This window comes from Rana temporaria, chromosome 10 (genome assembly GCF_905171775.1).
Source record: "Rana temporaria chromosome 10, aRanTem1.1, whole genome shotgun sequence".
Lineage (NCBI taxonomy): Eukaryota > Metazoa > Chordata > Amphibia > Anura > Ranidae > Rana > Rana temporaria.
In genome coordinates, this window is record NC_053498.1 from 51,899,486 (window position 1) to 51,926,060 (window position 26,575).

Sequence of the window (26,575 nt, forward strand, 5' to 3'; positions counted from 1 at the left end):
ATCTGCTGGTGTTGGTCACAGTGGTGCTTCATTAAGTCTAGGGTCAACGCAGCCATCTACCATGAGATTTTGGAGCACTTCATGCTTCCTTCCACAGATGAGCTCTATGGGGATTCTGACTTCATTTTCCAGCAGGACTTGGTACCTGCCCACACTGCCAAAAGCACCACTGTGCTTGATTGGCCAGCAAACTCGCCTGACCTGATCCCCATAGAGAATCTATGGGGCATTGCCAAGAGAAAGATAGGATCATTAGACCAAACAATGCAGAAGAGCTGAAGGCTGCTTTTGAAGAATCCTGGTCTTCCATAACACCTCAGCAGTGCCACAGTCTGATAGATGCAATGCCACACCATATTAAGGTAGTAATTGCTGCAAAAGGGGCCCAAACCAAGTACTGATTACATATGCATGCTTCTACTTTTCTGAGGTCCGATATGTACAATCCTTGTTTTATTGATTGTGTGTACTATGCTAATTTTAATTGATCATGCACAGTCTTTCTTATCTGATTGTTCTTGTATGAAAAACGGTGCACATTAAATAAAAATTGTTCACATGCAAGAAATATTTTGGAGTTTGTCCCTTTGGAAATTTTCATTTTGATAGTCTGAATCGGATGTCGAAAGTTGTGTACACATTATACAAAAGTTGAGCGACCGTGCCTTGTATGGAATTTCTCTTACAATTTTCTTATAGTGTGTGCCCAGCTGTAGAGCTGTAGAAGGAGACCTACGGATTCTGCGGATGGCACCTAGCTAAGGGATCAATGTTACTCGATTGGTGGGATTGCAACTGCATCATACTCTTTTGGCCCACAGTTAAAGATTTTATTGCTCGATCACAAAGACAATTCCAGCCTTTAAACCCGCTCTGTTCTTATCACATATATCAAATACATCCCTTAAGAAATAAGGTACACTTACCATACATCTGTTTAACACAACAAGGACCCCGTATAATGGAAAGCAACTGCCACTCCCCCCAAACTGAATGGATCTACGGGATCAATGCCTACTATTCTATGGAAGAAGCCAGAGCTATGGATATGGGCATCATTACATGTTTACAACAAACCTTGACCCGCTGTTGATCAGTTCGTAGATTTTGATCACCACTGAAACCATGCAAAAGGAAATTCCAATAGTCAATAATTTTTTGAGTACGGGGGAGAGGCATGTCATGTGTGTGTTTTGAGGTAGGTGGCTGGGGAAGCTAAAAACGTGGATCATCTGGCTGTATTTACCTCCACACTGCCGCCCATGTGAACCTAGTCTATGTCTTTTGCTTTTGACATTTTTGGCAAAAGGTTGCAAAATATAGCTTGTAGTTAGTTTATGGCATCAACTAGGTTTCAACATTTTGCCTGTGTTTTAAACTTATTTTCTAATGGTTCTCCAAAGTGATCATAAATGACCCCAAGGGTAAATAGAAGTATCCAAAAGTTCAATAAAATGGGTGGGGTCAATAGGTTGTCGATAAATGATTGAAGGTTAATTGGGATCAGTTTATCTTTTGGGGTCTCTGGCTTCCAGACTCTGGTGTGGCCCAGAGTTGAATGGTCAAAAGTCAGCAAAAGGAGCTTAGAATTGTTGTTACTGGCCTTGCTTACCCAGTGTACTGTGACCTTCCTTCCCCAGGCTCCCAGAAAGGATATACGTTCATCTTCTGTACTAAATGTACTCTTCCACTTCACACTATGTTGCTGATCCAGTGTGTACACCCAGCTCAAATTCTGTTGGAGGGCCATTGAGTACAGCCATAGCAATAGCAGTGGTGCCAAAGAATTGATTGCTGTGCATTTACTAAAAAGTCAGATTTGTATAGGAAGGTAGTATTTAAAATAGTATTTAATACAATATGCTATATTTATGTTTAGGGGGGAGATCTTGTGCTTTACACCTGTCAGGTCAGCAATTTATGTTTTAAAGGAGTTGTAAAGGTTAGTTTATTTTCTAAATCGGTTCCTTTAAGCTAGTGCATTGTTGGTTCACTTACCTTTTCCTTCGATTTCACTTCTAAATGTTTTTTTTTCTTTGTCTGAATTTCTCACTTCCTGTTTCTCCTCAGTAAGCTTGCCCCCGTCATCCGAGCCGTTCTGTCTGGGGGTTAGTCAGCGTGCTTGCATCCTTCCTTAGGACTACATCCCTGCGAGGAGATGCACATGCATGGATCTTCTGATCAGGTCCATCTGAAAAACTGACAGGCTGACCTGATCCAATCACCCATGTGAAAGGGTCCTTATACTCAATTTTAAATACTTTATCTTTTCCAGGTACGAGAGCGCCTCCGTGTGGCACTCGAAAGAGTTGCAGTGTTAGAGGAGGAGTTGGATATGTCCAGTCAAGAGGTGGGCTTGCTCACATTTCTATGGAACTGACTTTTGACATAGTCAAGAAGTATTAATCTCTGTCCTATGTTTTAGTCACTATCCCTTCGAGAGCAACTTGCCAGGAGGAGATCGGGGATTGATGATGGCAATAAAGATGGAGACTCACAGAGCTCTGTAAGTACCATACTAACATAAATTGTATCAGAGGAAGAGTTGCATGCATATACAAACATTATACAAGGTAAAAATGTTGGGCACTCGTGCCTTGGAGATAGATGGCGATATGATTGGGCCGCTGCTGTCAATACTGTCCCCACTAGTGGGCCAAATGAAAATAGATGAATAATAGACAGCTCCTGCTCCACCTACTATGGTGCTAAATACCTGTGCTGTAATATTCTGTCTTTAACTGAACCATAAACCAACTTATACTAAACAAATCAATTAAATCAAAAATAATTAATACAGTCAATAAAAGATAAAGAATAGCATATGAAGTGCATACATTAGTGACTGAGTACCAAAGTCCAATCTTAATAGTGAATATCATCAAATCAATCAATAAAAAGTCAATAACATAATTATTGAAAAATTAAAGTGACATATGTAGTGCATAATGTGATGGCCGTGCAAATCAAAATCTATTCCTTGTGAAAAAGTACTTTCGTGCTCGGTATTCCTATGGTGTCTGCGCATTCACCTTGTGGGGGACTGGCAATACTCCACACTCACCAGATATGTTGGACTCCCTTACCATATAGCAAGAGGATTCTCCTGTGCTTGTAGGTCTTTAAGGGGACCTATCCCCCTGCGATATCTTCTGATTACTCCTGCTGGTGTGGGTTACCCCATTGGTGACTCCAGAGCTCCAGGGTCAATAAGTGCGGGTGTGCGATATATAGAAAGAAAAACGCCACATAGAGTAAAAATCCTCAGTTTATTGAATGTCAGCATCGTACAATAAAAAACATTTAAAACTGTGATGCTATAGAATATATGGTCAAATATGACCAAACTACAGTAGGTGTTTGTGATATTGTGTTTTTAGCACGACAGCATCGCGCTGATTCTCGGCGACATGGTGCCGAGATCTCGCCGACATCTCGCACTCACTGGAATAGTGACAGCACATTCCAACGTGCGCGTCATAGAAGCGACGGGAGATCCGACTTGGATTCCCGCCAATTCTACACGTGTGCGGCGTTTGTTATGAATCCTGAGGGGGAAGTCCCCGCCGGATTTTAAATAAAAATTCGGCATGGGTTCCCCCCTCAGGAGCATACCGGGCCCTTAGGTCTGTTATGGGTTGTAAGGAGAGCCCCCCTACGCCGAAAAAACGGCGTAGGGGGTCCCCCTACAATCCATACCAGACCCGTATCCAAAGCACGCTACCCGGCCGGTCAGGATAGGAGTGGGGACGAGCGAGCGCCCCCCCCCCCCCTCCTGAGCCGTACCAGGCTGCATGCCCTCAACATGGGGGGGTTGGGTGCTCTGGGGCAGGGGGGTGCACTGCGGGGCCCCCCCCACCCCAGAGCACCCTGTCCCCATGTTGATGAGGACAGGGCCCCTTCCCGACAACCCTGGCCGTTGGTTGTCGGGGTATGCGGGCGGGAGGCTTATCGGAATCTGGGAGCCCCCTTTAATAAGGGGGCCCCCAGATAACAGCCCCCCACCCTAAGTGAATGGATATGGGGTACATCGTACCCCTACCCATTCACCTGCAAGAAAAGTGGTAAAAACACAAATAAACCACACAGGGTATTAAAATATTTTATTAGTCTGCTCCAGAGGCTCCCCCTGTCTTCTTTAGCTCTTTTACCAGGGGGAGCTTCTTCTTCCGATTTCCGGGGGTCTTCTCCTGCTCTCCGGGGTCTTCACCGCTCTTCTGTGACGTCTTCTCCGCTCCGGGGGGTCTTCTTCTATGTTCGCCGCTCTCCGCTCTTGACTCGGCGCACCCCGGTTCTTCCTCCCGCTGTCCGGTGCCTTCTCCTTCTTCCGCTGTTCTGTGACGTCTTCTCCTCTTCTTCCGCTGTTCTGTGACGTCTTCTACTTCTCCCTTCAGGCCGCTGCGCTGTGCTGTGACGTCTTCTCTTCTTCTCCCGATGCTGACACGTCGCCTCTTCTCGCTGCAATGACTGTGCGTGGCTTGCATCGGATTTATATAGGCCTCACAGTCCCATCATGCTCTGGTACCTACCCATGTGATACCTACCCACGTGGTACCTACCGGAGCATGATGGGACTGTGAGGTCTATATAAGTCCGACGCAAGCCACGCACCTGTCTTTGCAGCGAGAAGAGGCGACGTGTCAACATCGGGAGAAGAGAAGAAGAGAAGACGTCACAGCACAGCGGCCTGAAGGGAGAAGTAGAAGACGTCACAGAACAGCGGGAGAAGACGTCACAGAACAGCGGAAGAAGGAGAAGGCACCGGACAGCGGGAGGAAGAACCGGGGTGCGCCGAGTCAAGAGCGGAGAGCGGCGAACATAGAAGAAGACCCCCCGGAGCGGAGAAGACGTCACAGAAGAGCGGTGAAGACCCCGGAGAGCAGGAGAAGACCCCCGGAAATCGGAAGAAGAAGCTCCCCCTGGTAAAAGAGCTAAAGAAGACAGGGGGAGCCTCCAGAGCAGACTAATAAAATATTTTAATACCCTGTGTGGTTTATTTGTGTTTTTACCACTTTTCTTGCAGGTGAATGGGTAGGGGTACGATGTACCCCATATCCATTCACTTAGGGTGGGGGGCCGTTATCTGGGGGCCCCCTTATTAAAGGGGGCTCCCAGATTCCGATAAGCCTCCCGCCCGCATACCCCGACAACCAACGGCCAGGGTTGTCGAAAGGGGCCCTGTCCTCATCAACATGGGGACAGGGTGCTCTGGGGTGGGGGGGCCCGCAGTGCACCCCCCTGCCCCAGAGCACCCAACCCCCCCATGTTGAGGGCATGCAGCCTGGTACGGCTCAGGAGGGGGGGGCCGCTCGCTCGTCCCCACTCCTTTCCTGACCGGCCGGGTAGCGTGCTTTGGATACGGGTCTGGTATGGATTGTAGGGGGGCCCCCTACGCCGTTTTATCGGCGTAGGGGGGCTCTCCTTACAACCCATAACAGACCTAAGGGCCCGGTATGCTCCTGAGGGGGGAACCCATGCCGAATTTTTATTTAAAATCCGGCGGGGACTTCCCCCTCAGGATTCATAACAAACGCCGCACACGTGTAGAATTGGCGGGAATCCAAGTCGGATCTCCCGTCGCTTCTATGACGGCTCTGTCTCCATCGCGGCAAGCCAGCTCGGCGCTGGCTCCCGCGATGGGGCTCGTAGGTGCTCAATCTCGCCGAGAAAGGGAGCGAGATTGACACAATATCGCGTGCACCTACTGTAGACGTCACCAAAGCAAAAATCCTGATCCTGCATGTGTGGGAATAGTGGGCGCTGACTAGAACATAACGTTCTTTTCCAACAATTTTTTATTGATTCATTTGTTGATATTCACTATTAAAATTGGACTTTGGTACTCAGTCACTAATGTGTATGCACTTTATATGCTATTATTTATCCCTTTATTGACTGTATTATTTATTTTTGATTTAATTGTTTTGTTTATGGTTTATGTTTTATGTTTCCGTTATAGACACAAAATATTACAGCACAGGTATTTAGCACCATAGGTGGAGCAGACGCTGCCTATTCTTCATCTATTATACAAAGTAAACATTCTAAATCATCTTGACATTCAGTGAAAACAGATTAGAATTGGACATTTGACTAAAAATACAATGTGAAGCATAGTGAGTTTGTCAAATTAAATCCTAATCCTTCTAAAACCTAAACCTGCTCCCACCCCCAGTTTAAGCATTATACTAACTGCCTTGTAGAGGAAAGATGTGTAAACTTACCTATTTTGAGGGCACTCCAGTCCAGTCACTTGATCTCCCCAGCAGCTGACTTCAGCGAGGAGGTAATATTGCCAACAATAGCTGCAATGCCTATGTGGTGACGTCACCTATAGACTTACAATGGGGCATCCATTGTCAGCTGTCCCTCCTCACCCCTGAAGTTGACGGTGGGAGTCGACCATGTGACTGGACCAGAAATAGGTAAGTGTGAAGAACTAGGAGGGCACGGAGGCAGGTCACGCAAAACTGACTGGCGAATGTATATTGGGAGGCTTGAGTGTACAGGGGTGGCTTTGGGACACGCCACGAATAATCAGTTTATGGAGTAGCAGAGAACATTCACGGGATAGCAATGGACACCGCACAGATAAACAGTCCTCATGGGGTAGCAAGGAGTGCAACACAGTTAAACAGTTCTTGGAGTAGCAATGGGCGTAACACAGCTAAACAGTTCTCAGATTATCAATAGGCATAGCATGGATAAACCGTTCATGGGGTAGAAATGGGCACAGCGCCGATAAACCGTTCACGGGTAGCTATATGGCACAGAAAGGGAGATGATCCTCAGGGCAGTAGCAAGGTGTAACAATCCATGGAGTGGGAATATGGCACAGCAAAATGGAAACAGTTTGCAGGACAACAATAGGCACAGTTAACGGAAATTATCCTCACAACCATAACAGCAGGGGAAATAACGAGCGTAAGAAGGTTCAAAGACTCATGCTGCAGAACTCTGTGCATACAGCAGAGAGGGCAGGCAGAGCAATCCAAGGAGGAATCTGGGCACACAGCAGGGAGGGCAGGCAGGGCAATCCGAGGAGGGCTCAGCAAACAGTCTGACCCATCAGACATAGCCGTTTTAAGCACCTTCCAGTAAGGCATGCAGCCATCAACTTCCCCACCCTAAAAGATTTCAGTTTGTTTTTCAATTGAGTTTTACAGTTTTATATGTCACATTAAAGGTGGAAAAAGTTCTGAAATTATTTATCTTTGTCTCATTTTTTTTACAGCACAGAAACCTGACATTTTAACAGGGGTGTGTAGACTTTTTATATCCACTGTAAGTCTTTGAATGGAGTTTAATAGGGTTTAGTGCAGGTTTAAGTTTAAATAGGATTTCACTGGACTTTTACTTTAACATAGAAAGGGATAGGCTATGGTGGACCTAATGTTTTTTGTGGAGTATCAAGCAATGCAAGCAGTATACATTATTAAAGTTTGTCAAAAACGTTTGTCTGATGTGTCTTCTTTGGTCTAATGCCATATTTTTGGTATGTTAAACTTTAAAGGTTAAACAAGCAATTGAGAGCAGCATTTGACTTATCGTATCAACTAGTCCAGATGTATAGAGAACGGGAAAGGGAAGAGAAGTAAGAAACACAGGCGAGGCAGGTTATTTGTATGTGTGGGAAGGAGAAAGGGGTGTGGGGCGTAAAAATAAAAAAGGGGGTATTAGGGAAATGGTAGAAAGCAGGATAACCTTGAGTTTGGCATGGCTGTTAAAAGCAAGGGTAGAGAACCTAAGCTTATGTATGGGTTATAAAATGGCTAATGTTCTCTAGTGGAGTTGGTTTTCAACTTTTAAACAAACCCAAGGACTCAAAATGATATGATTTATCTAGTGTATTGTTCATTCTTGCACATATTCATGATGTGTCCAAATGATAGCGATACATTCATTTCCCATGATCTTTACCCAACTTTGATATTTGTCTTATGGTATGGTGGTATGTTTTGGCCTGGCTCACAGTCGCTGCTTTAATTCATCCCAAAGGTGTTCTTTGGGTTGAGGTCAGGACTCTGTGCAGGACAGTCAATATGCACAAGTCCCCAAGACAGGTTTAAAGGAATCAGTTCAAACCTGTTTACAGTACCAAAGCCCAACAGGGGTATTCACCCTATTCTGGACCTAAAATCTCGAAACATATACATTTGCATTCCAAAATTTGGCATGGAATACACAGGACAATTCAGATGCAGCATGCATTTGGTTGGATGATCAATTTAGAAAAATATGCTCTTGGGCCTTTTCTTTGCCTGGAGTACTTGGGTCTGGTCCTGGACACATCCCAAGCAAAGGTATTCCTTCCAGCAAATATTTTTTTATTTGTGCACCATTCCACCAGATCAGTGGTAATTTCCTTGGCATTTTGGTACCAGCCCAGCTTTGTAAAGACGCACAGAGAGCCATTTACTCCTACTCCTACTTTATTTCTGCATGCATTGGGCCGGATTCGGATACAATGGCGTATCTGTCCGGCCCGCGTAACGTATCTCCGATACTTTACGCCGCTCTAACTTTCTGCGCGAGTCCTTTATTCACAAAGAACTTGCGCCCTTAGTTACGGCGGCGTAACGTATGTGTTGCGGCGTAAGGCCGCGTAATTCAAATGGGGATGTAGGGGGCGTGTTTTATTAAAATTTTGGTTGACCCCACGTTTTTTACGTTCTGTTTGAACGGCGCATGCGCCGTCCGTAAAATATCCCAGTGTGCATTGCTCTAAATGACGTCGCAAGGACGTCATTGGTTTTGACGTGAACGTAAATTACGTCCAGCCGTATTCGCGAACGACTTACGCAAACAACGTAAAATTTCAAAACTCGGCGTGGGAACGACGGCCATACTTAACATTAGCTACCCCTCATATAGCAGGGGTAACTATACGCCGGAAAAAGCCGAACGCAAACGACGTAAAAAAAAAGCGCCGGGCGGTCGTTCGTTTCTGAATCGGCGTAAATGCTAATTTCCATATTTGTCGCGTAAAAATACGGAAGCGCCACCTAGCGGCCAGCCCGGAATTGCAGCCTAAGATCCGACGGTGTAAGACACTTACACCTGACGGATCTTAGGGATATCTATGCGTAACCTGATTCTATAAATCAGGCGCATAGATACGACCGTCGAAACTCAGAGATACGACGACGTATCAGAAGATACGCCGTCGTATCTTTCTGAATCCGGCACAGTGTGTTTAAGCTTTAACAACAATGGTAAAGTCATCATTCTGATTGCTGTTCCTATTGGGGAGCTTGTAATAAAAAATCCAAAAGCCCTGCACGATGCAGTAGTGCCAACAAAGCTCACAGTGTTACCTAGTATGAGACTTTCTGTGTAGGCTATTACATGAAGCTAACAGGTACTGGCTGTATTACAAATGCATTTACTGTACATATACTGTATATTTTTAACAAATGCATAATTGGGTTAGCGTTGTTTTTTTTAATCTGCATTCAGCTTTAATGGTTAGGTATTAGGTTAGAGCGCTAGGAGTTAGAGATGAGCGTTAAACTGAGGTTTAGGGTAATTTCTTAGTTTTTTTAGCTATTCTTATCCAAAAGCATCAGTAAAATTGGTAGAGATGCATCTGAATCCCAAAAATTGTGGCAAGCTCTGAAAATCAATATATACCATACTATTCAAAACAACAAGTTTTAGTTTGCGATCAAAACATTCTGTGGACTTTTAATATTTGATTTAGACAAGGAATGCCAATGTTCACCGATTTATTAATTGATCCAATTAATAAGTGTGTATATATATATATATATATATATAGTTTGGTTCTAAACTCCCAGGACCTTTGGTTATTTCTGTGTGTTCTTTTTAGGCTGTCATCAATGGCTCTACTCACCTGGAACTGAGAGGTGGACGAGAGTCAGAACTGGAGGAGTTGGTAGAGAAGCAGAGGTTAGAGCTGTGTCAGCTCAAGGAGCGTTTAACCATGATGTGCCGCCAAATGTCCGAACTTGAGGAGGAGCTAAACACAGCACAAAAAGATCTTATAAAGTCTGAGGAGGTCTGTTCCAAACTGCAGCGTGATGTGAAAGAGGTAAGTCCACCCTTTCTGTGTTCTCTATCTTATACATATTAGTGAGATACTGACATAGGAAGAACTGCTGTAGATGGCTACTTTATAGGTTTTCTGCACCGCTCCCACTTTGCTTTGCTCAGCAGCGGGTGAAGTAGCCCTAACCTGCTGCCTAAAGTGTTCATTAAATCTTAGGCCCCTGTACACACGTCTGAGGAACTCGACGTGCCAAACACATCGAGTTCCTCGTCGAGTTCAGTGTGGAAGCCGCCGAGATCTCGGCGGGCCGACTTTCCTCATTGAACAACGAGGAAATAGAGAACATGTTCTCTTTTCGGCCCGACGAGTTCCTCGTCGGCTTCCTCGCTGAAAAGTGTGCACACGACCGAGTTTCTCGGCAGAATCCAGCTCCGACCGAGTTTCTGGCTGAATTCTGCCGAGAAACTCGGCCGTGTGTATGGGGCCTCAGAAGCAGCAGTCCTACCATGTGAATGTGTGCCTATCTTTCCAAGCACAATGCAAAGCTTGTTGAGCAGACCATTTCCCTATTGAGATTTTTTGCACTGCACTTGGCCAAACTGTCAGATGCAGTCTGATGCAGGTGAAGTTCAAGTAATATTTTAAGCTGTCGTCCACAGAGAACTTAATTTTAAATTTTTGGCACACAACTAGGAAACCTAAAACAATGGCTAATGTCTAAAAAGTTACATGATGTAGAATTTTGGTGCACAGCATAGCATAGGTAATTACCCTGCTGTATTTTTCAATAATCAGTAAAGCATATTAGAATGAGCCAAACTTTGGAGTACTTTTTTAAGCGAAAATGTACTGTATTTTTCAGCATTTACAAATTTGGTTTTAAATTATAATGTTTGCCTCTAAGTAATGATGTGATGTTACTTTCACAGTTTTACTTTTCCATTTATGGTTTCCATATTTTAATCTTGTGTTTCATGTACAGATATTTAGGTGCTGCCAATAGTAGTCATCTGTGTTTATCAGGGAATGTGATGATTGTTTTTATTATATAGAAATGCTAACAAAAATGTGTCAGTTTTTTGTTAAACAAGATTAATAGAGAAGTATGCATCTGTGAAGGGACATAGGTGATGTAAGGTAGCAGTGCCAAGAGCAAAAGTGTGATTCAGTGCACTACTGGAGAGTGGACTAGTACATTCAGTGTCAAGTGGAGTTATGCCTCGTACAGTAGGTGACCGTGATATTGTGTCAATCTCGCTCCCTTTCTCTGCGAGATTGACCACCTACGAGCCCTATCGAGGGAGCCAGCCCCAAGCTGGCTTGCCGCGATGGAGACAAAGCCGTCATAGAAGCGACGGGAATCCAACTTGGATTCCCGCCAATTCTAGCTGCGGCATTTTGGTATGAATCCTGAGAGGGAACTCCACGCCAAATTTTAAATAAAAAAACGGCATGGGTTCCCCCCCCAGGAGCATACCAGGCCCTTAGGTCTGGTATGGGTTGCAAGAAGACCCCCCCCCTATGGCGAAAAACCGGCGTGGGGGTCCCCCCACAATCCATACCAGACCCGTATCCAAAGCACGCTGCCTGGCCAGTCAGGAAAAGAGTGGGGACGAGCGAGCGCCCCCCTCCTGAGCCGTACCAGGCCGCATGCCCTCAACATGGGGGGTTGGGTGCTCTGGGGCAGGGGGGGCACACTGCGGCCCCCCCCACCCCAGAGCACCCTGTCCCCATGTTGATAAGGACACGGCCTCTTCCCGACAACCCTGGCCGTTGGTTGTCGGGGTCTGCGGGTGGGGGGGTTATCGGAATCTGGGAGCCCCCTTTAATAAGGGGGCCCCCAGATACCGGCCCCCCACCCTAGGTGAATGAATATGGGGTACATCGAAGAGGCCCTGTCCTTATCAACATGGGGACAGGGTGCTCTGGGGTGGGCGCAGTGCGTCCCCCCCTGTCCCAGAGCACCCAACCCCCCCCCCCCATGTTGAGGGCATGCGGTCTTGTACGGCTCAGGAGGGGGGGCGCTCGCTCGTCCCCACTCCTTTCCTGACCGGCCAGGCAGCATGCTTTGAATACGGGTCTGGTATGGATTGTGGGGGGACCCCCATGCCGGTTTTTTGGCGTAGGGGGGTCTCCTTACAACCCATACCAGACCTAAGAGCCTGGTATGCTCCTGGGGGGGGGGGACCAATGCCGTTTTTTTATTTAAAATTTGGCGTGGAGTTCCCTCTCAGGATTCATACCAAACGCCGCAGCTAAAAGTCGGATTCCCGTCGCTTCTATGACGCGCTCGCTGGAATGTGCTTTGTCTATTCCAGCGAGTGCGAGATGTCGGCGCGATGCTGTCATGCTGGAAACACATTCTAGGCAACAGGTACTGTACACACGATCGAGTTTCCTGGCGGTCAAAAGTCCACCGGGAAAACCGAGGGGAAAACCGGCCGTGTGTAGGGGGAAAGGCAACCGAGCAGGTTCTCGGTTTTCCCGACAGGAAAACTGCCATGAGAGCTTTGGTCGGGAAAACAGGCCGTGTGTATGCTCCACTGCAGTGTTTCCCATAGGAAAACTGCCAAGCATAAAAAACGCAGAGAATCACGGTGGGAAAAAAGAGAACAAGTTCTAATTTTTTTCTTGCAGTTTTCACTTTCAAGAAAACTGCTATGGAGCATACACATGGCTGGTTTTCCCGACCAAAAGCAAACATGACAGTTTTCCCGTTGGGAAAATCAATCATGTGTACGAGGCATTAGAGTCATGCGTGTTGTTTTAGTGTTGGAATTATTTGTCAGTGCAGCAGGTGGGTTCATGCACAACAGAGCAATGGTGGCAAGTGCTGAAGTGCACATTGGTTAGAGCAGTGGTTCTCAACCTGCTAGTGCCGTGACCCCTTGATAAAATTTCCCAAGCTGTGGGGACCCCTAACAGTAAAATTATTTCGTAGAGTGGGTTTTCGGCACCCAAGGCAAGACAAGTAATTTGTGCCCCTAAACCATGGACATTTAGCGCTCCTTGAGTCCCTTCCACTCATACGGTATTAAATCCATTATGCTACATTTTAGGATGTACCACTTTTTCACTTTGTTCTCCTTTCTTTCCCTTTTATCTCTCTATCCTAATTTAAAAAAAAATTCCCATCACTCTCTCTAGCCGTCTTTCTTGTTGTTTAATGGCAACTATAATCACAGGTAGTGTTACTCACGGTGTCTCTGACTTTGTGGTGTCTCGCAGCAGTGACACCTATGCCGAAATCAGGAGATGGGGTCTCCTCCAGCCCCTCCCACTTCATACTTTACCAGTCAGCTGACCTCTAGTCTCTGCCACCCAGCCATGCCATGAACTGAGTGGGCATGGCTGGGTGGCAGAGTGGGCGGTCGCAGGCTCCAGGGACAGCCCTGCTGGGTGGCTGCAAAAAGACTAGGAGAGCGGTGCGGGCTTCAGGAACAGCCCAGAATTCGGCGACCCCTGGCAAATCGTCATTTGACCCCCAGGTTGAGAACCACTGGTGTAGAGTGTGTTGACATGTGGGTGCAGTGGCAAAGGGTAGTGCGTGTGAGTGCAGTGATGACAAGCAGAGTAGTGTGCAGTGTAGAAAAATGGCATTCTATGATTGCAGAAGTTTGCATCAATGTTGTGGCAGCAAGTAAGGTAGTGTAATGGTAAATTTGCTTAAGGTAGGCCCAACTAAGGGCCTTATATCCGAAATATATGGGCAGATAAGCAAAAAGATCAATACAGGGTCTAACCTCCTTAAAGTAAGAGAGAGATGGGAAGAAGATATAGGGGAAATAACACAGGAGCAGTGGAGAAGAATTCTAGAGATGGGACCGAAAGTCTCCCAGCTGATGTTGATAAATAGAGCTTATTATACGCCCAAGCGTCTGGTCAAGTATGGAAGAAGACTAGGCAATAAATGTCCTAGATGCCAGGGGCTTTGAGACCTAATACACATGGTGTGGCATTGCCCAAAGTTGTTTCGGTATTGGAAGGGAGTGCTTAAAGGAGTTGTAAAGGAAAAAAATTGTTTGCCTAAAATTAATGTCTGCAAGGTAGACAGACAGAATAGTGTAATGATTCTGTTAAAAAACGAGTAAATACCTATTAATTTCCTTCATCTATATCACCTCCGGCATTCTAGTTTCTGTTCTCTCATTCACTTCCTGGTTTGCATCGCTCGTTCATGTAAGAACTACATTTCCCAGTATGAATTGCGGCACGCCCAGTAATTCACACCTCCTTGAAGTCTCTAACACGTAGAGAGCGTCCTGCCGCACAGATGTAGTTCCCATGAGGGGGTGAGCACGTTACTGACCACCGCAGTAAAGCCTCCCTTCACGGTGGTCAGTAAAATCAGACAAGCAGGAAGTGAACAGAACAGAGAAGAAATAGAGCAACTTCTGAGCAAAAACGAACAATGAGGAAGTGAAAAGAGGAATGTCTGCAGGTAAAGGATGCTTATGAAAAAAAAAAATCCTTTTACAACCCCTTTAATATCTTGAGTGACACATTTGGAATATCTGTGGAGATGAAGGGCACACTATATATGTATTGGGGTACAGGAAAGATGGGAGGAGAAGAAGAGCACTACAGTTGTAATATTGACATGTCTGTTTCAAGCCAGAAAATTAATAGCCATGATATGGCAAGCGACAAAGCCCCCGGCAGTAAGGGAATGGATTAGGGTAATAAATGAGACGATTTGTAAAGAAAGAGCAGTTTATATAAAAAGAGGTAACCTTAAGGACTTTGAGGAGATGTGGAAGCCATGGTTGGAGAAAAAGGGTGTCACTCTCTAGAGGGTAAGAATTATAGTAGGGGTGGAGAATAACTAAAATATAATATCTGATTGAAAAGGCATGTGATAAGTCAGTGGAGTTATGGTTGCTATAGCCCCGAGACCTAGCTGGGGTAGGGGAGACAACCGGGTGAGTGAAATTTCTCTACGAAACCAACAGTAAGAGATTAAGGGAGTAGTACTAAGTGGGGAGGAATACAGAGCTGGGAGCAATGAGAAATAGTATAATTATAATATCGAAATTGGGTAAAATAAAATATAGACTTCCTGGCCCGGCTGTTTCTTCTCCTCCAGTAAATGTTTCTTTTTCTCCTTTTTCCAGTATGCCAAATAAGGTGGTCTCACTTTTTGTATAACTACTAAGACTATGATGTACATAAGGAATCATTTTTTCCTGTTTTTAAAGAATTGTTAATATTTGAATGAGAAAAAAAGAATAAAGATTGAATAATAATAAAAAAAAAGGTAGTGTAATGGTGAAACAACATTAATTAATAGTGAGTCTTGGTACAGGGATGGCGGGTACAGTAGTCAGCATTGGTGCCATTTTGTGTAGTAGGGTGAGTGGGATTATGCATGTCAGTGTAGTGTTAGAAAGTGTGGGTTGTGCTGTATAATGCTTTCATCCTATTTTCCAGAACCTATTTCATATGATCCCTCCTGTATTGAATTGTTTTGTAACACTACTGTCTTCCCTGATATTGTAAAGTGCTGCACAAACTGTTGGCGCGATATAAATCTTGTATTATAATAATAATAACAAGGGAAAGGCCTGCCATGGTAGGGATGATTGGAGGTTATTGTTGTGAAGAAGATAAGGGGGAAGTGACGTAGCCACAATGCTAGAACGCTTTGGGAAGTGTCAGAAAATCACTCCACTGCACAATTGCTGTGGGACATGAGCTGCTGGCTGCCATGTCTGCCATTCAGCTTGGTGTCTATAGTAAAATTAAAGATGTAGGGCCAGATTCAGATAGGTTAGCGGATTTTTTGAGGCGAGTGCTTAATTCAGAAAGCACTTACCTCAAAACTTGCGGCGGCGTATCGTAAATCCCCCGGCGGAATTCAAATTCCGCGGCTAGGGGGAGTGTACTATTCAAATCAGGCGCGTCCCCGCGCCGATCGAACAGCGCATGCGCCGTCCGGAAATTTTCCCAGCGTGCATGGCTCCAAATGACGTCGCAAGGACGTCATTGGTTTCGACGTTTACGCAAATTACGTCCATCCGTATTCGCGAACGACTTACGCAAACAACATAAAAAATTCTAATTTTGTCGCGGGAACGACGGCCATACTTGGCTGTGCCTCATAGACCCAGGGGTAACTATACGCCGGAAAAAGCTGAACGCAAACAACGTAAAAAAAAAAAACGCCGGGCGGTCGTTCGTTTCTGAATCGGCGTAACTCCTCATTTGCATATTCCTCGTGTATACAAACGGAAGCGCCACCTAGCGGACAGCGTGAGATTGCAGCCTAAGATCCGATGGTGTAAGTCACTTACACCTGTCGGATCTTAGGGAGATCTATGCGGAACCTGATTCTATGAATCGGGCGCATAGATCCGACCGACGGAACTCAGTGATACGACGGTGTATCAGGAGAAGTTCAAATCGATTCTGAGCATGCGTAGGATTTTTGTGCATCAGAATTGGCTACAGACGATCGTAATTTTGTTGTTGGAAAAATTGAGAACCAGCTCTCAAACATTTGTTGTCGGAAATTCCGACAGCATATGTCCGATGGAGCCTACACATGGTCGGATTTTCCGACAACAAGCTTACATCGAACATTTGTTCTGACTGTGTGTACGCAGCATTAGGCTAGACTTTTACTGACAGTTCTGCTATAAACATATGCATTGCTCTACTGCAGGGGTGTCAAACTCAATTTCATCCTGGGCCGCATCAGCATTATGATTGTCCTCAAAAAGGCTGGTTGTATCTGTAAGATTAGATGTCTAGCGCATCCCCTCAACCTTACATTAGATGTCAAGAGCCACCCCACCATCAGAAGTTGAGTCCCCTACTCTCCCTTACATCACAGTGCTCCCCCCTTTCCTTATGCTGCTGCTGGGAAGAAGCTGGATGCATTGCTTGAAAGCAGAAAGTAAGGGTCTGGAGTAGGACCAGAGGAGGGCTGGAGCTCTCCTGCAGCTGCAGGAGAGGTGCGAGGGCCACATGAAATGGCCCAGAGGGCTGGATTCGGCCCGCGGGCCTTGTGTTTGACACCTGTGCTCTACTGGGAAAGTGAAATTACATTTAAATATTGTTTTTGCTGTTGGTTTTAAGATTCCATTCACTTTGCAAAGTTGTTTTTTTCCCTCAACTTCAGGCTCTAGCACAACGGGAGGATATGGAGGAGCGGATCACCACGTTGGAGAAACGCTATCTGAGCGCACAAAGAGAAGCCACATCACTTCACGATGTCAACGACAAGCTGGAAAATGAACTTGCCAGTAAAGATTCTCTCTACAGACAGGTAGGGTAACCAGTGACTCTGCACCCTATCCTATAGTGACAGAATGTACTGCCCATGCGACACAGTATATGTAGTACAGTCCTTTGTTGTGGTTATAAAGCTTAATATAAATAGTAGGCTTTTAAAATAATCAAGTAAACCTGTCTGCAAACCTTTGATTTGTATTTATCACAAGTGCTGTGACACAATTTCTGAAGCTATCTGAGGGACTGAAAACCTTGGGTGCTCTTTAACCACTTAACCCCCGGACCATATTGCTGGTCAAAGACCAGAGCACTTTTTGCGATTCAGCACTGCGTCGCTTCAACTAACAATTGCGCGCTCCCAAACAAAATCGGTGCCTTTTTTTCCCACAAATAGAGCTTTCTTTTGGTGGTATTTGATCACCTCTGAGGTTTTTAGTTTTTGCGGTATAAACAAAAATAGAGCGACAATTTTGAAAAAAATTAATATTTTTTACTTTTTACCATAATAAATATTCCCCAAAAATATAAAGAAACACATTTTTTTCCTCAGTTTAGGCCGATACGTATTCTTCTACATATTTTTCGTTAAAAAAAATCGCAATAAGCGTTTATTGATTGGTTTGCGCAAAAGTTATAGCGTTTACAAAATAGGGGGTAGTTTTATGGCATTTTTATTAATATTTTTTTTTTTTTTACTAGTAATGGCGGCGATCAGCGACTTTTTTTCGGTACTGCGACATTATGGCGGACACTTCGGACACCTTTGTCACATTTTTGGGATCATTGGCATTTTTATAGCGATCAGTGCTATAAAAATGCATTGATTACTATAAAAATGCCACTGGCAGGGAAGGGGTTAACACTAGGGGGCAGGGAAGGGGTTAAGTATGTTCCCTGGGTGTGTTCTAACTGTAGGGGGGGGTGGACTCACTAGGGGAAATGACTGATCGCTATTCATACATTGTATGAACAGACGGGCAGGCATTTCTCCCCTGACAGGACCGGGAGCTGTGTGTTTACTGAAGATATATCAATGTACAATCAAACAGTGAATTGAATGGTCCATAAAGTTCAATATGGAAATAAGTCTATGTGCCAATAATAATGAAAGCATATAATGGCCCCATTCCCCTCCCCCTTCTCCCCCCTACCACCCCCACCCTCCTATACTGCGCCCAGAGGCGATTTAGTTCGCATGTGCCGCGCTATATAAATTCTTCATTCATTCATTCATTCCTATACTCACTTGCACACTAGCTGGACTGTCAACCTTGGAACTACCCCTATTTACAAATAACATCCACCCTATGACATTTGCCACCCCGTAAACTCCACCACCTCACTACATTATTGAGCCTTACCTAACCAACCCCCTCCTGTCTCAAGAAGTCAGCTCAATTCACAACACAGTCGATATCATCGTGATTCTGATTTCGCTATAGATTCAGGTCGCATCGGCCTCTGCCATACAAAACTCATGCACACTTTGTAATCTATGCAACTTTTCGAGTATATACAAATTATCACCTGCTCAACATTTTCCTTATATTGGGTTAACACATTTAACCATTGTTATGGTTATGGTACTCAAGTATATATTTAGGCTGTTGGGCCCATGTCATTTTTGCATTCCTATTCTTATATTTCTGAACGCTCCTAATAAAATATTATGGAAATGAAAGCATATAGTGGAATGAAGGTGTATCTAATTCTTCTCAAGATAATGATATATCCCACTGGGTGGTAAATTGTTAACCACTTAAGACCCAGACCATTATGCAGGTTAAGGACCTTGCCCCTTTTTGCGATTCCGCACTGCGTCGCTTTAACTGACAATTGCGCGGTCGTGCGACGTGGCTCCCAAACAAAATTGCCGTCCTTTTTTTCCCAAAAATAGCTTTCTTTTGGTGATATTTGATCACCTTTGAGTTTTTTTTTTTTGCGCTTAAAACAAAAATAGAGCGTCAATTTTGAAAAAATTTAATGTTTTTTACTTTTTGCTATAATAAATATCCCCAAAAAATATATAGTTTAGGCCGATATGTATTCTTCTACTTATGTTTGGTTAAAAAAATCGCAATAAGCGTTTATTGATTGGTTTTACTAGTAATGGCGGCGATCAGCGTTTTTTTTTTTTTTCATGACTGCGACAATATGGCGGACCATTGTCATTTTCACAGCGAAAAGTGCTATAAAAATGCACTAATTACCGTGAAAATGACAATGGCAATGAAGGGGTTAACCACTAGGGGGCGCTAAGGGGTTAAGTGTGCCCTAAGGGAGTGATTCTTACTGTAGGGGGGCGTGGCTGTAGGTGTGATGTCACTGATCGTCGTTCCTTTTAACAGGGAAAAGACTATCCGTGTCACTGCCACACAGAAGAATGGGAAGGTGTGTTTACACACACCTCTCCCCGTTCTTCAGCTCTTCTGCCATTCTGCGGACGTATATCCTTAAGTGGTTAAGGAATTCCACCATACATACAGGCCCTCCATTGTAATCAAGCCTCTTACCAGATGGTTGTGATCCCCAATTACAGAGCTCAAACACACATGAGAAATAATGGACCCCTTCAGGTGTCTACAACTGGGATAAGTATGGTCCACTGGTTTTCAACATATGATATTCCCCAATACCAACGCCACAAGGAAAAGGAACATATACAATACTACTAGTACACAATTATTGTTAAAAACACCACAAGGTTCTCACGTGAGTCAGGGCAATGAAAAACATTCACGCTCTTGGAGGGTATGATAAGGGACTATATAAGGGTGCTGATAAATGGGGAGTACTCTGAATGATCTGGCGTGGAAAGTGGGGTCCCCCAGGGTTCTGTTCTAGGACCGATCCTATTTAATTCATTCATAAAGGATCTGGAGGATAGGATAAACAGCTCAATCTCAGTATTTGCGGACAATATTAAGCTAAGCAGGGCAATAACTTCTACGCAGGATGTGGAAACCTTGCAAGAAGATCTAAACAGATTAATGATGTAGGCAGCTACATGGCAAATGTGGTTTAACCCTTTCGCTGCCAGGCCCTGTGCTCCATTTTTACACTCAGGTGTCCAGGCCATTTTTGCAATTTTTCCCTTACAGCCCCTAAACCATGTATTTTCTGAAATCACATGACCAGTAGAATACAAATAAGATGTTACTGATTTTTAGGGCACAATGATATTTGCGCAAATGTTAATCAAAACATTGTTAGCAGATAAAAACACAGGGCCAGATTCACAAAGCAGATGCGCCGACTTAACTCGAGATGCGCGGCGTAATTAAAATTTGCGCCGCGCGTATTTTTGCGCCTGATCCTCAAAACGAGATACGCCTGAAATCCAGGTTTTTCCGTCCTACCTAAAATAATTACACCGGCGCTTCTTCGCACTCAAAATACGCTAGACACGCCGCTGTTTTGATAGGCAAAGATGCAAATGAGGGAGATAAGGCGATCCACAAAATTAAGTGTGTGCGGCGTAGATTACGCCCTGTGCGCTTCTGTTAGTTTCATGGTGTAAAATTACACTTTATAAAAGGTGCCCTAATTTTACACAAGCCGTGTAAAGGTCAGCTAAAGCAACACCATTAAGGAAGAGCTGAGCACACACACTTGCAAGACAACAATCTGTTTGCCAACATGCCAGGGGCATCCATGCTCACAACTATACTAGTGACTTTAGTAACCGAGGGTACCCCCTCTTCTGAGGGAACAGCAGTCAGGAGATGCCTCGCAGAATGCATCTTTGCACAGTAAACACACACATTAATCATGTCACAATGAGAATGCATGAATGCACACCCACTGTGGTCCCTAGCACAGACACATCACATGCACATCTAATTGGATTAGATCCAAGTACCCCCAATGGTACTTGGGAGCAGTAACACCACGCCACTGCTCCAATTATGTCACTGTGCATTCATACACCATTCACATGGACCTGGGATCACTTCTCCCTGGTCCTGGTGATCCCTACTCCACCAAAACTGAGGGTGACACCCTTATTTAATCAGGAATGCCACCCCCACATTCACACATCATTCACACACATTAAACAAATCATAAGTACAGTATACTAGAAAAAATAATAAAAATGCAAAATCAAAAGTACCCCCAAAAATTTACGGTGGCGGCGTAAGCTACGCCTGGGCCGCCCACGGCCACGGCCAACCAGAGGAGCCTCCTGGGAGGGGGGGTGAGCAGGGGAAGGAGGAGCCTCCTGGGGGGGGGTGAGCAGGGGAAGGGGGAGCCTCCCCTGGTGACTGTCCTCTTGCTGGCCTGCCCTCCAAGGCCACTGCTATCCTGGTCAGACTGAGAGTGAGGGCAGCAGTATTGGCCTGGACAGCCCGGGTGTTGTCCTGGACAGCCTGGGTCAGGGCACTCACCTCCTGGGCCACGCCTGTTGTGGCGGTCTGCAGGTCACAAAGGCATGTGATGACCGCCAAGGAGTTTGTGGCCACATCAGTGAGTGACTCCTTAATTGAACCCATACTGTCCTCCATCTGGGTCAGTCTGTTTGATCTGAGCCAGATGGCGGGTCTGCCGGGCATTGTCCCTCTGCAGACTGGCCGGCAGACGCTCGGCCACCCCCCTGGTCTCATGGGTCGCCATCCTGCCTGCAGCTGAGTCTTGTGGCCTGGGAGGAGGGAAGAGAGAGACCCTTGTGGGTGGAGCCCTGTTGGGGGAGGAGTGGGAGGGGCTACCCCTGATGGTGGCCTGACTGCTGCCAGCCTCAGGGGTAGCCTCAGGGGTCAACAAATCCGAGGCCAAAAGGACTTCCCTGGCAATGTCCATATCTTCATCCTCAGCCTCCACCCCCTCCCCCTCCTCCCCCTCAAACTCCTCATGAGGGGAGGTGTAGCCACTCCCCTCCCCTGGGGACTCCTGCCCTTCTTGGGACTCTTCTGCAGCCTGTTGTCCAGGGGATGGTGCAGCTAGGGTTGCCACCTCATCCCTTTAAAACAGAACACATATTAATTACACAGGTTCTGTGGCTGATTAAGGTGGTAATTAAACTCACTTGGTGCCTTATCTGCATTCAATTTGTCTCTGAACCCGTGTAATTCATATGTGTTCTGTTTTAAAGGGATGAGGTGGCAACTCTAGGTGCAGCAGCCTGGCCTGATGGCCCAGCAATCTCCTGGCCATCTGTGGAGGACACAAAACAATCACAGGTTGGAGGATCCACACACTTGGCACATCTTCCCTTCCCCCACCCACACATGCTAATCACCAGATGGAAAAGCCCAAAAATGACCTGTCCTCACAGGAGAATCAGATTGAAAGCCAAACAGGCCCACCACCTGCTGTGGGTGGAAACACCGGGCCACTGCCTATTCCTCCTCACTCAGCCTGACGGTGCAGGCTGGGCCTCCTCCAGTGCCTGTGGCATGGGCATTGATCTTGGCCCTCTTGTCACGGACCAGGCTCTTAAGATCGTTGATCTTCTTTTGTATCCCACTGGGGGTCCTCGTCTCCCCCCCCCCCCCCCCCCCGCCGCATTGATCTGATCTGTGATTTTCTGGATGATCTCCTTCCTCTTGGCCGGGGAGGTGTTCCGGCTCTCAGGGCCATGCAAATAACGCCCATATTGGGCGATGGCCCGAGCAAGTATCTGCTTCTCTGTGGTAGAAAAATTCAGCTTCCTGCGCTTCGGTGCCATAACACCCACCACTCAGCACCAACAAAAAACAAACACAACAAACTAACACAAATACTCACACAACAAACAAACAAAAATACTCACACAACAAACAAACACAAAAATCAAACCACACAAGCAGACAGCTAATACAAATTCAAAAACAAACTCCGAAAAACAAACAGAAAATACACTCAGAAAAAAAACAATCAGAAAAAACACACAACTACTACACTCTACTACTCCTCCAAATCTTTTAACTAACACTAAACTCACCAACACACACCAACAGACGACAAAGCAGAAGCAACTTGCTCTAGGAAGGGGAACACAGGGATGTACTTTTGCAAGGGAAGTGTGTTTGTCTGGGGCTATTTATACACAGGGCGATTCTCAAACTAAGTACGCTTGCCCTTTTTCCTATCTCACTGATTGCGCCTAGCCAAGTTCTGCACATGCCCAGTGAGGTGCAGATTCGTGCGCGCATGCGCAGTACGGCCGGCCCTTCATTTGCATGGGGTCACGGCTCATTACAATGGAGCACGCCCACTTCCTTCCCACTTGCAATAACCCCGCCTTACGCCTCGGGATTTAAGTTACGCTTGCGCAATTTGGGGCGCAAATGCACTGTGGATACGGCACTTACGACACGAAATTAAGGCGCCGTAACTTAAATGACATACGTTTTGAGTAACTTAATTTGCGCCGCTGTTTGTGAATCTGGCCCACAGTTTACACAATTCCTACTAAATATAAAAGCTAAATCTGTATTGAGTTAATAAATAACAAATATTTGTAATTTTTTAATTATGCCTTTTTGCAAAATGGTGAAAACTGAATGTACACAAAAATGTAAATAACCATGTTCCTCTAAAAATGTGAAGGTTTTCATTGTTCCCTTACAGCTTTCAGAGTTTTAGGACGAACCCAAACCATATATTTTCTGAAAGTATAGGACCAGTAAAGTAAAAAAAAATGTGCTACTGATTTTAAAGGCCCCACAAAATTTGTGCAAATGTTTATCAAAACAATATATTTATGAAATATTTTCTAAAATAATTTTCAGCAGATATAAACACAGCAATTTTTTCTAAATTCCTACGAAATATAAAAGCTTAACCTGTATTGAGTTAAAGCGGGGGTTCACCCAAAAACATTTTTTTAACATTACATTCAGCCGAGTTGTCAGAATGACAATCGGCTGTTTTTTTTTTTTTATTTTATCCCCGTACATACTGTATTTTCACCGCCGCTTCCGGGTATGTCTTCTGCGGGACTGGGCGTTCCTAATTGATTGACAGGCTTCCGATCGTTGCATACAGCGCGTCACGAGTTGCCGAAAGAAGCCGGACTGCGAGTCGGCTCTATACAGCGCCTGCGCACCAACGTTCGGCTTCTTTCGGCAACTCGTGACGCGCTGTATGCGACGGTCGGAAGCCTGTCAATCAATTAGGAATGCCCAGTCCCGCAGAAGACATACCCGGAAGCGGCGGTGAAAATACGGTAACGCGTAAGCCCTCTGTGATGCCATCTGGTTCCTCCAAACATCTGGTCCGGGTTTCAGGTGTCTAGAGATACTGCTCGTAATTGCTGGAGTACTGATACTGTAAGCCTGGTTTTAAAGCTTGTTTGTGAGTATTATTCTTGTTATATTTTATAAAGAAAAAATGTGTCTTTGGTAATGCACAAGGACGGTGCACCCTCCTTCTCTTTTTGGAGTGGTCCCTATATCTGGACGTGCTCTGTCCAATCTGCCTACCCTGGGGGACCCCAGATTTGGATATTCTGATATCTTGTCTCAACAGGAAGATATGTGGCAAGAATGAGGGATGCCCTGGTGGATGCAACAGATTTGCAGGTTTCTCCCTGATGGCTTCCCCTTCAAGAGGACCTCCTGACTCAAAGACTGATCTGCCACCCTGCTTTACTGCCTCTGGCTTTGATGGCATGGCTATTGATAGCCAGGTTTTAGAGATAAGAGGTTGTTGGGTTCAGTGATCCTTATGATGTTAAAGGCACGCAAGTGCCTCAGAAGATTTATCATCATACCAGAAATGATTATATTGTTTCATGTGAGGCCCATCCTTGCTCCTTCTTAGTGGTTTTGGCCTTTTTCCGATGGGACGTTGAACAAAAGCTTGTCTTGAGTACCGTTAAGGGCCAGATTTCTGCTTTTGCAATCTTTTTTCAATGACCTTTGGCCATGCACTCTTTGATTTGCACTTTCATCAAAGAGGTTCGCCATGTGGCGTTCCCTGTTGCCACCATGGGACCTGACCTTGGTCTCCCTTTGAGAGTATTCAAGATATTCCCCTTCTTAAGTTGTCTTCTTGGTTGTCATCATATCTGCATGGCAGATGTTAAAGCTGGTGGCCTTATGTTGTAAATCTCCCTATTTGGCCTTAAACGGTGATAAGGTGATTTGCCGTCTATGCCCCACCTTTCTTCCAAAGATGGATTTCAGATTTTCAACTGAATGAGGATGCTGTCCTGCCTTCATTGTGTCCACAGCCTTTGCACTCTAGGGAGGTTGCATTGCACTCCTTGAATGTGGTTAGGGCAGTTTGTGTCTGCTATGGCTTCCTTACGAACATTGGATTTTCTTTTTGTGCTCATGGATGACCCAAGGAAAGGCCAGGTGGCATCGACTGCCTCTATTTCCTGATGGATTCGGCAGACCGTTGTTCAGGCATATACCATGAAGGGTTGAGCTCTTCCATGGTATAGCACACTCCAGAGCGATTACTGCTTCTCTTGGGTGTTTTGTAGGGATTCGCACCAGAACCTTCGAATGGTCCAAACATTCGCGCGAACATTTAGAACCCCATTGACGTCAATGGGACTCTAACGTTCGAATTCAAAAGTGCTCATTTTAAAGCCTAATATGCAAGTTATTGTCAGAAAACGGGTTTGAGAACCCGGGTCTTGCCCCAGGGAACATGTATCAATGGAAAAAAAAGTTTTAAAAACAGTTGTTTTTTCTGGAGCAGTGATTTTAATGATGCTTAAAGTGAAAAAAAAATAATGAAAAATTCCTTTAACCACTTGACAACTGGGCACTTAAACCTATTTAATAACCAGACCAATTTTCAGCTTTCGGTGCTCTCACATTTTGAATGACAATAACTCAGTAATACAACACTGTAACCAAATGAAATTTTTGTCCTTTTTTTCCCACAAATAGAGCTTTCTTTTGGTGGTATTTGATCACCTCTGCGGTTTTTATTTTTTTCGCTATAAATGAAAAAAGAACGAAAATTTTGTAAAAAGAATTTTTCTTCATTTCTATTATAAAATTTAGTAAAAAAGTAATTTTTCTTCATAAATTTGGCCTAAAATGTATACTGCTACATATATTTGGTAATTTGGTAATAATAAAAAAAAAATGGGATATTATTTAGTCTGGGTGGGAGTTATAGGGTCTACAAGCTATGGTACCAATTACTGAAAATTGATCAATTTGATCATACCTGATGTACTGACAGCCTATCTAATTTCTTGAGACCCTAACAAGCCAGTAAAGTACAAATACCCCCCAAATGACCCCTTTTTGGAAAGTAGACATTTCAAGGTAGTTAGTAAGAGGCATAGTTAGTTTTTTGAAGTTGTCATTTTTTCCCACAATTCTTTGCAAAATGAAGATTTTTTTTTTTCACACCATATTGTCATTATAACACGTTATT

The 26,575-nt window shown here is 44.9% G+C and overlaps 1 protein-coding gene across 4 annotated transcripts in view; it reads left to right on the forward strand.

The window, feature by feature from the left end:
* The window catches only part of PPFIA3 (PTPRF interacting protein alpha 3), a 624,634-nt gene that overhangs the window by 288,529 nt on the left and 309,530 nt on the right, over positions 1-26,575 (forward strand). For all 4 annotated transcript variants that reach the window (XM_040327613.1, XM_040327612.1, XM_040327615.1 and 1 more), the window contains 4 exons: positions 2,276-2,350; positions 2,426-2,506; positions 9,833-10,054; positions 17,136-17,282. In XM_040327613.1, coding sequence (XP_040183547.1) covers positions 2,276-2,350; positions 2,426-2,506; positions 9,833-10,054; positions 17,136-17,282 — 525 coding nt within the window. The remainder of the gene's footprint in view (positions 1-2,275; positions 2,351-2,425; positions 2,507-9,832; positions 10,055-17,135; positions 17,283-26,575) is intronic.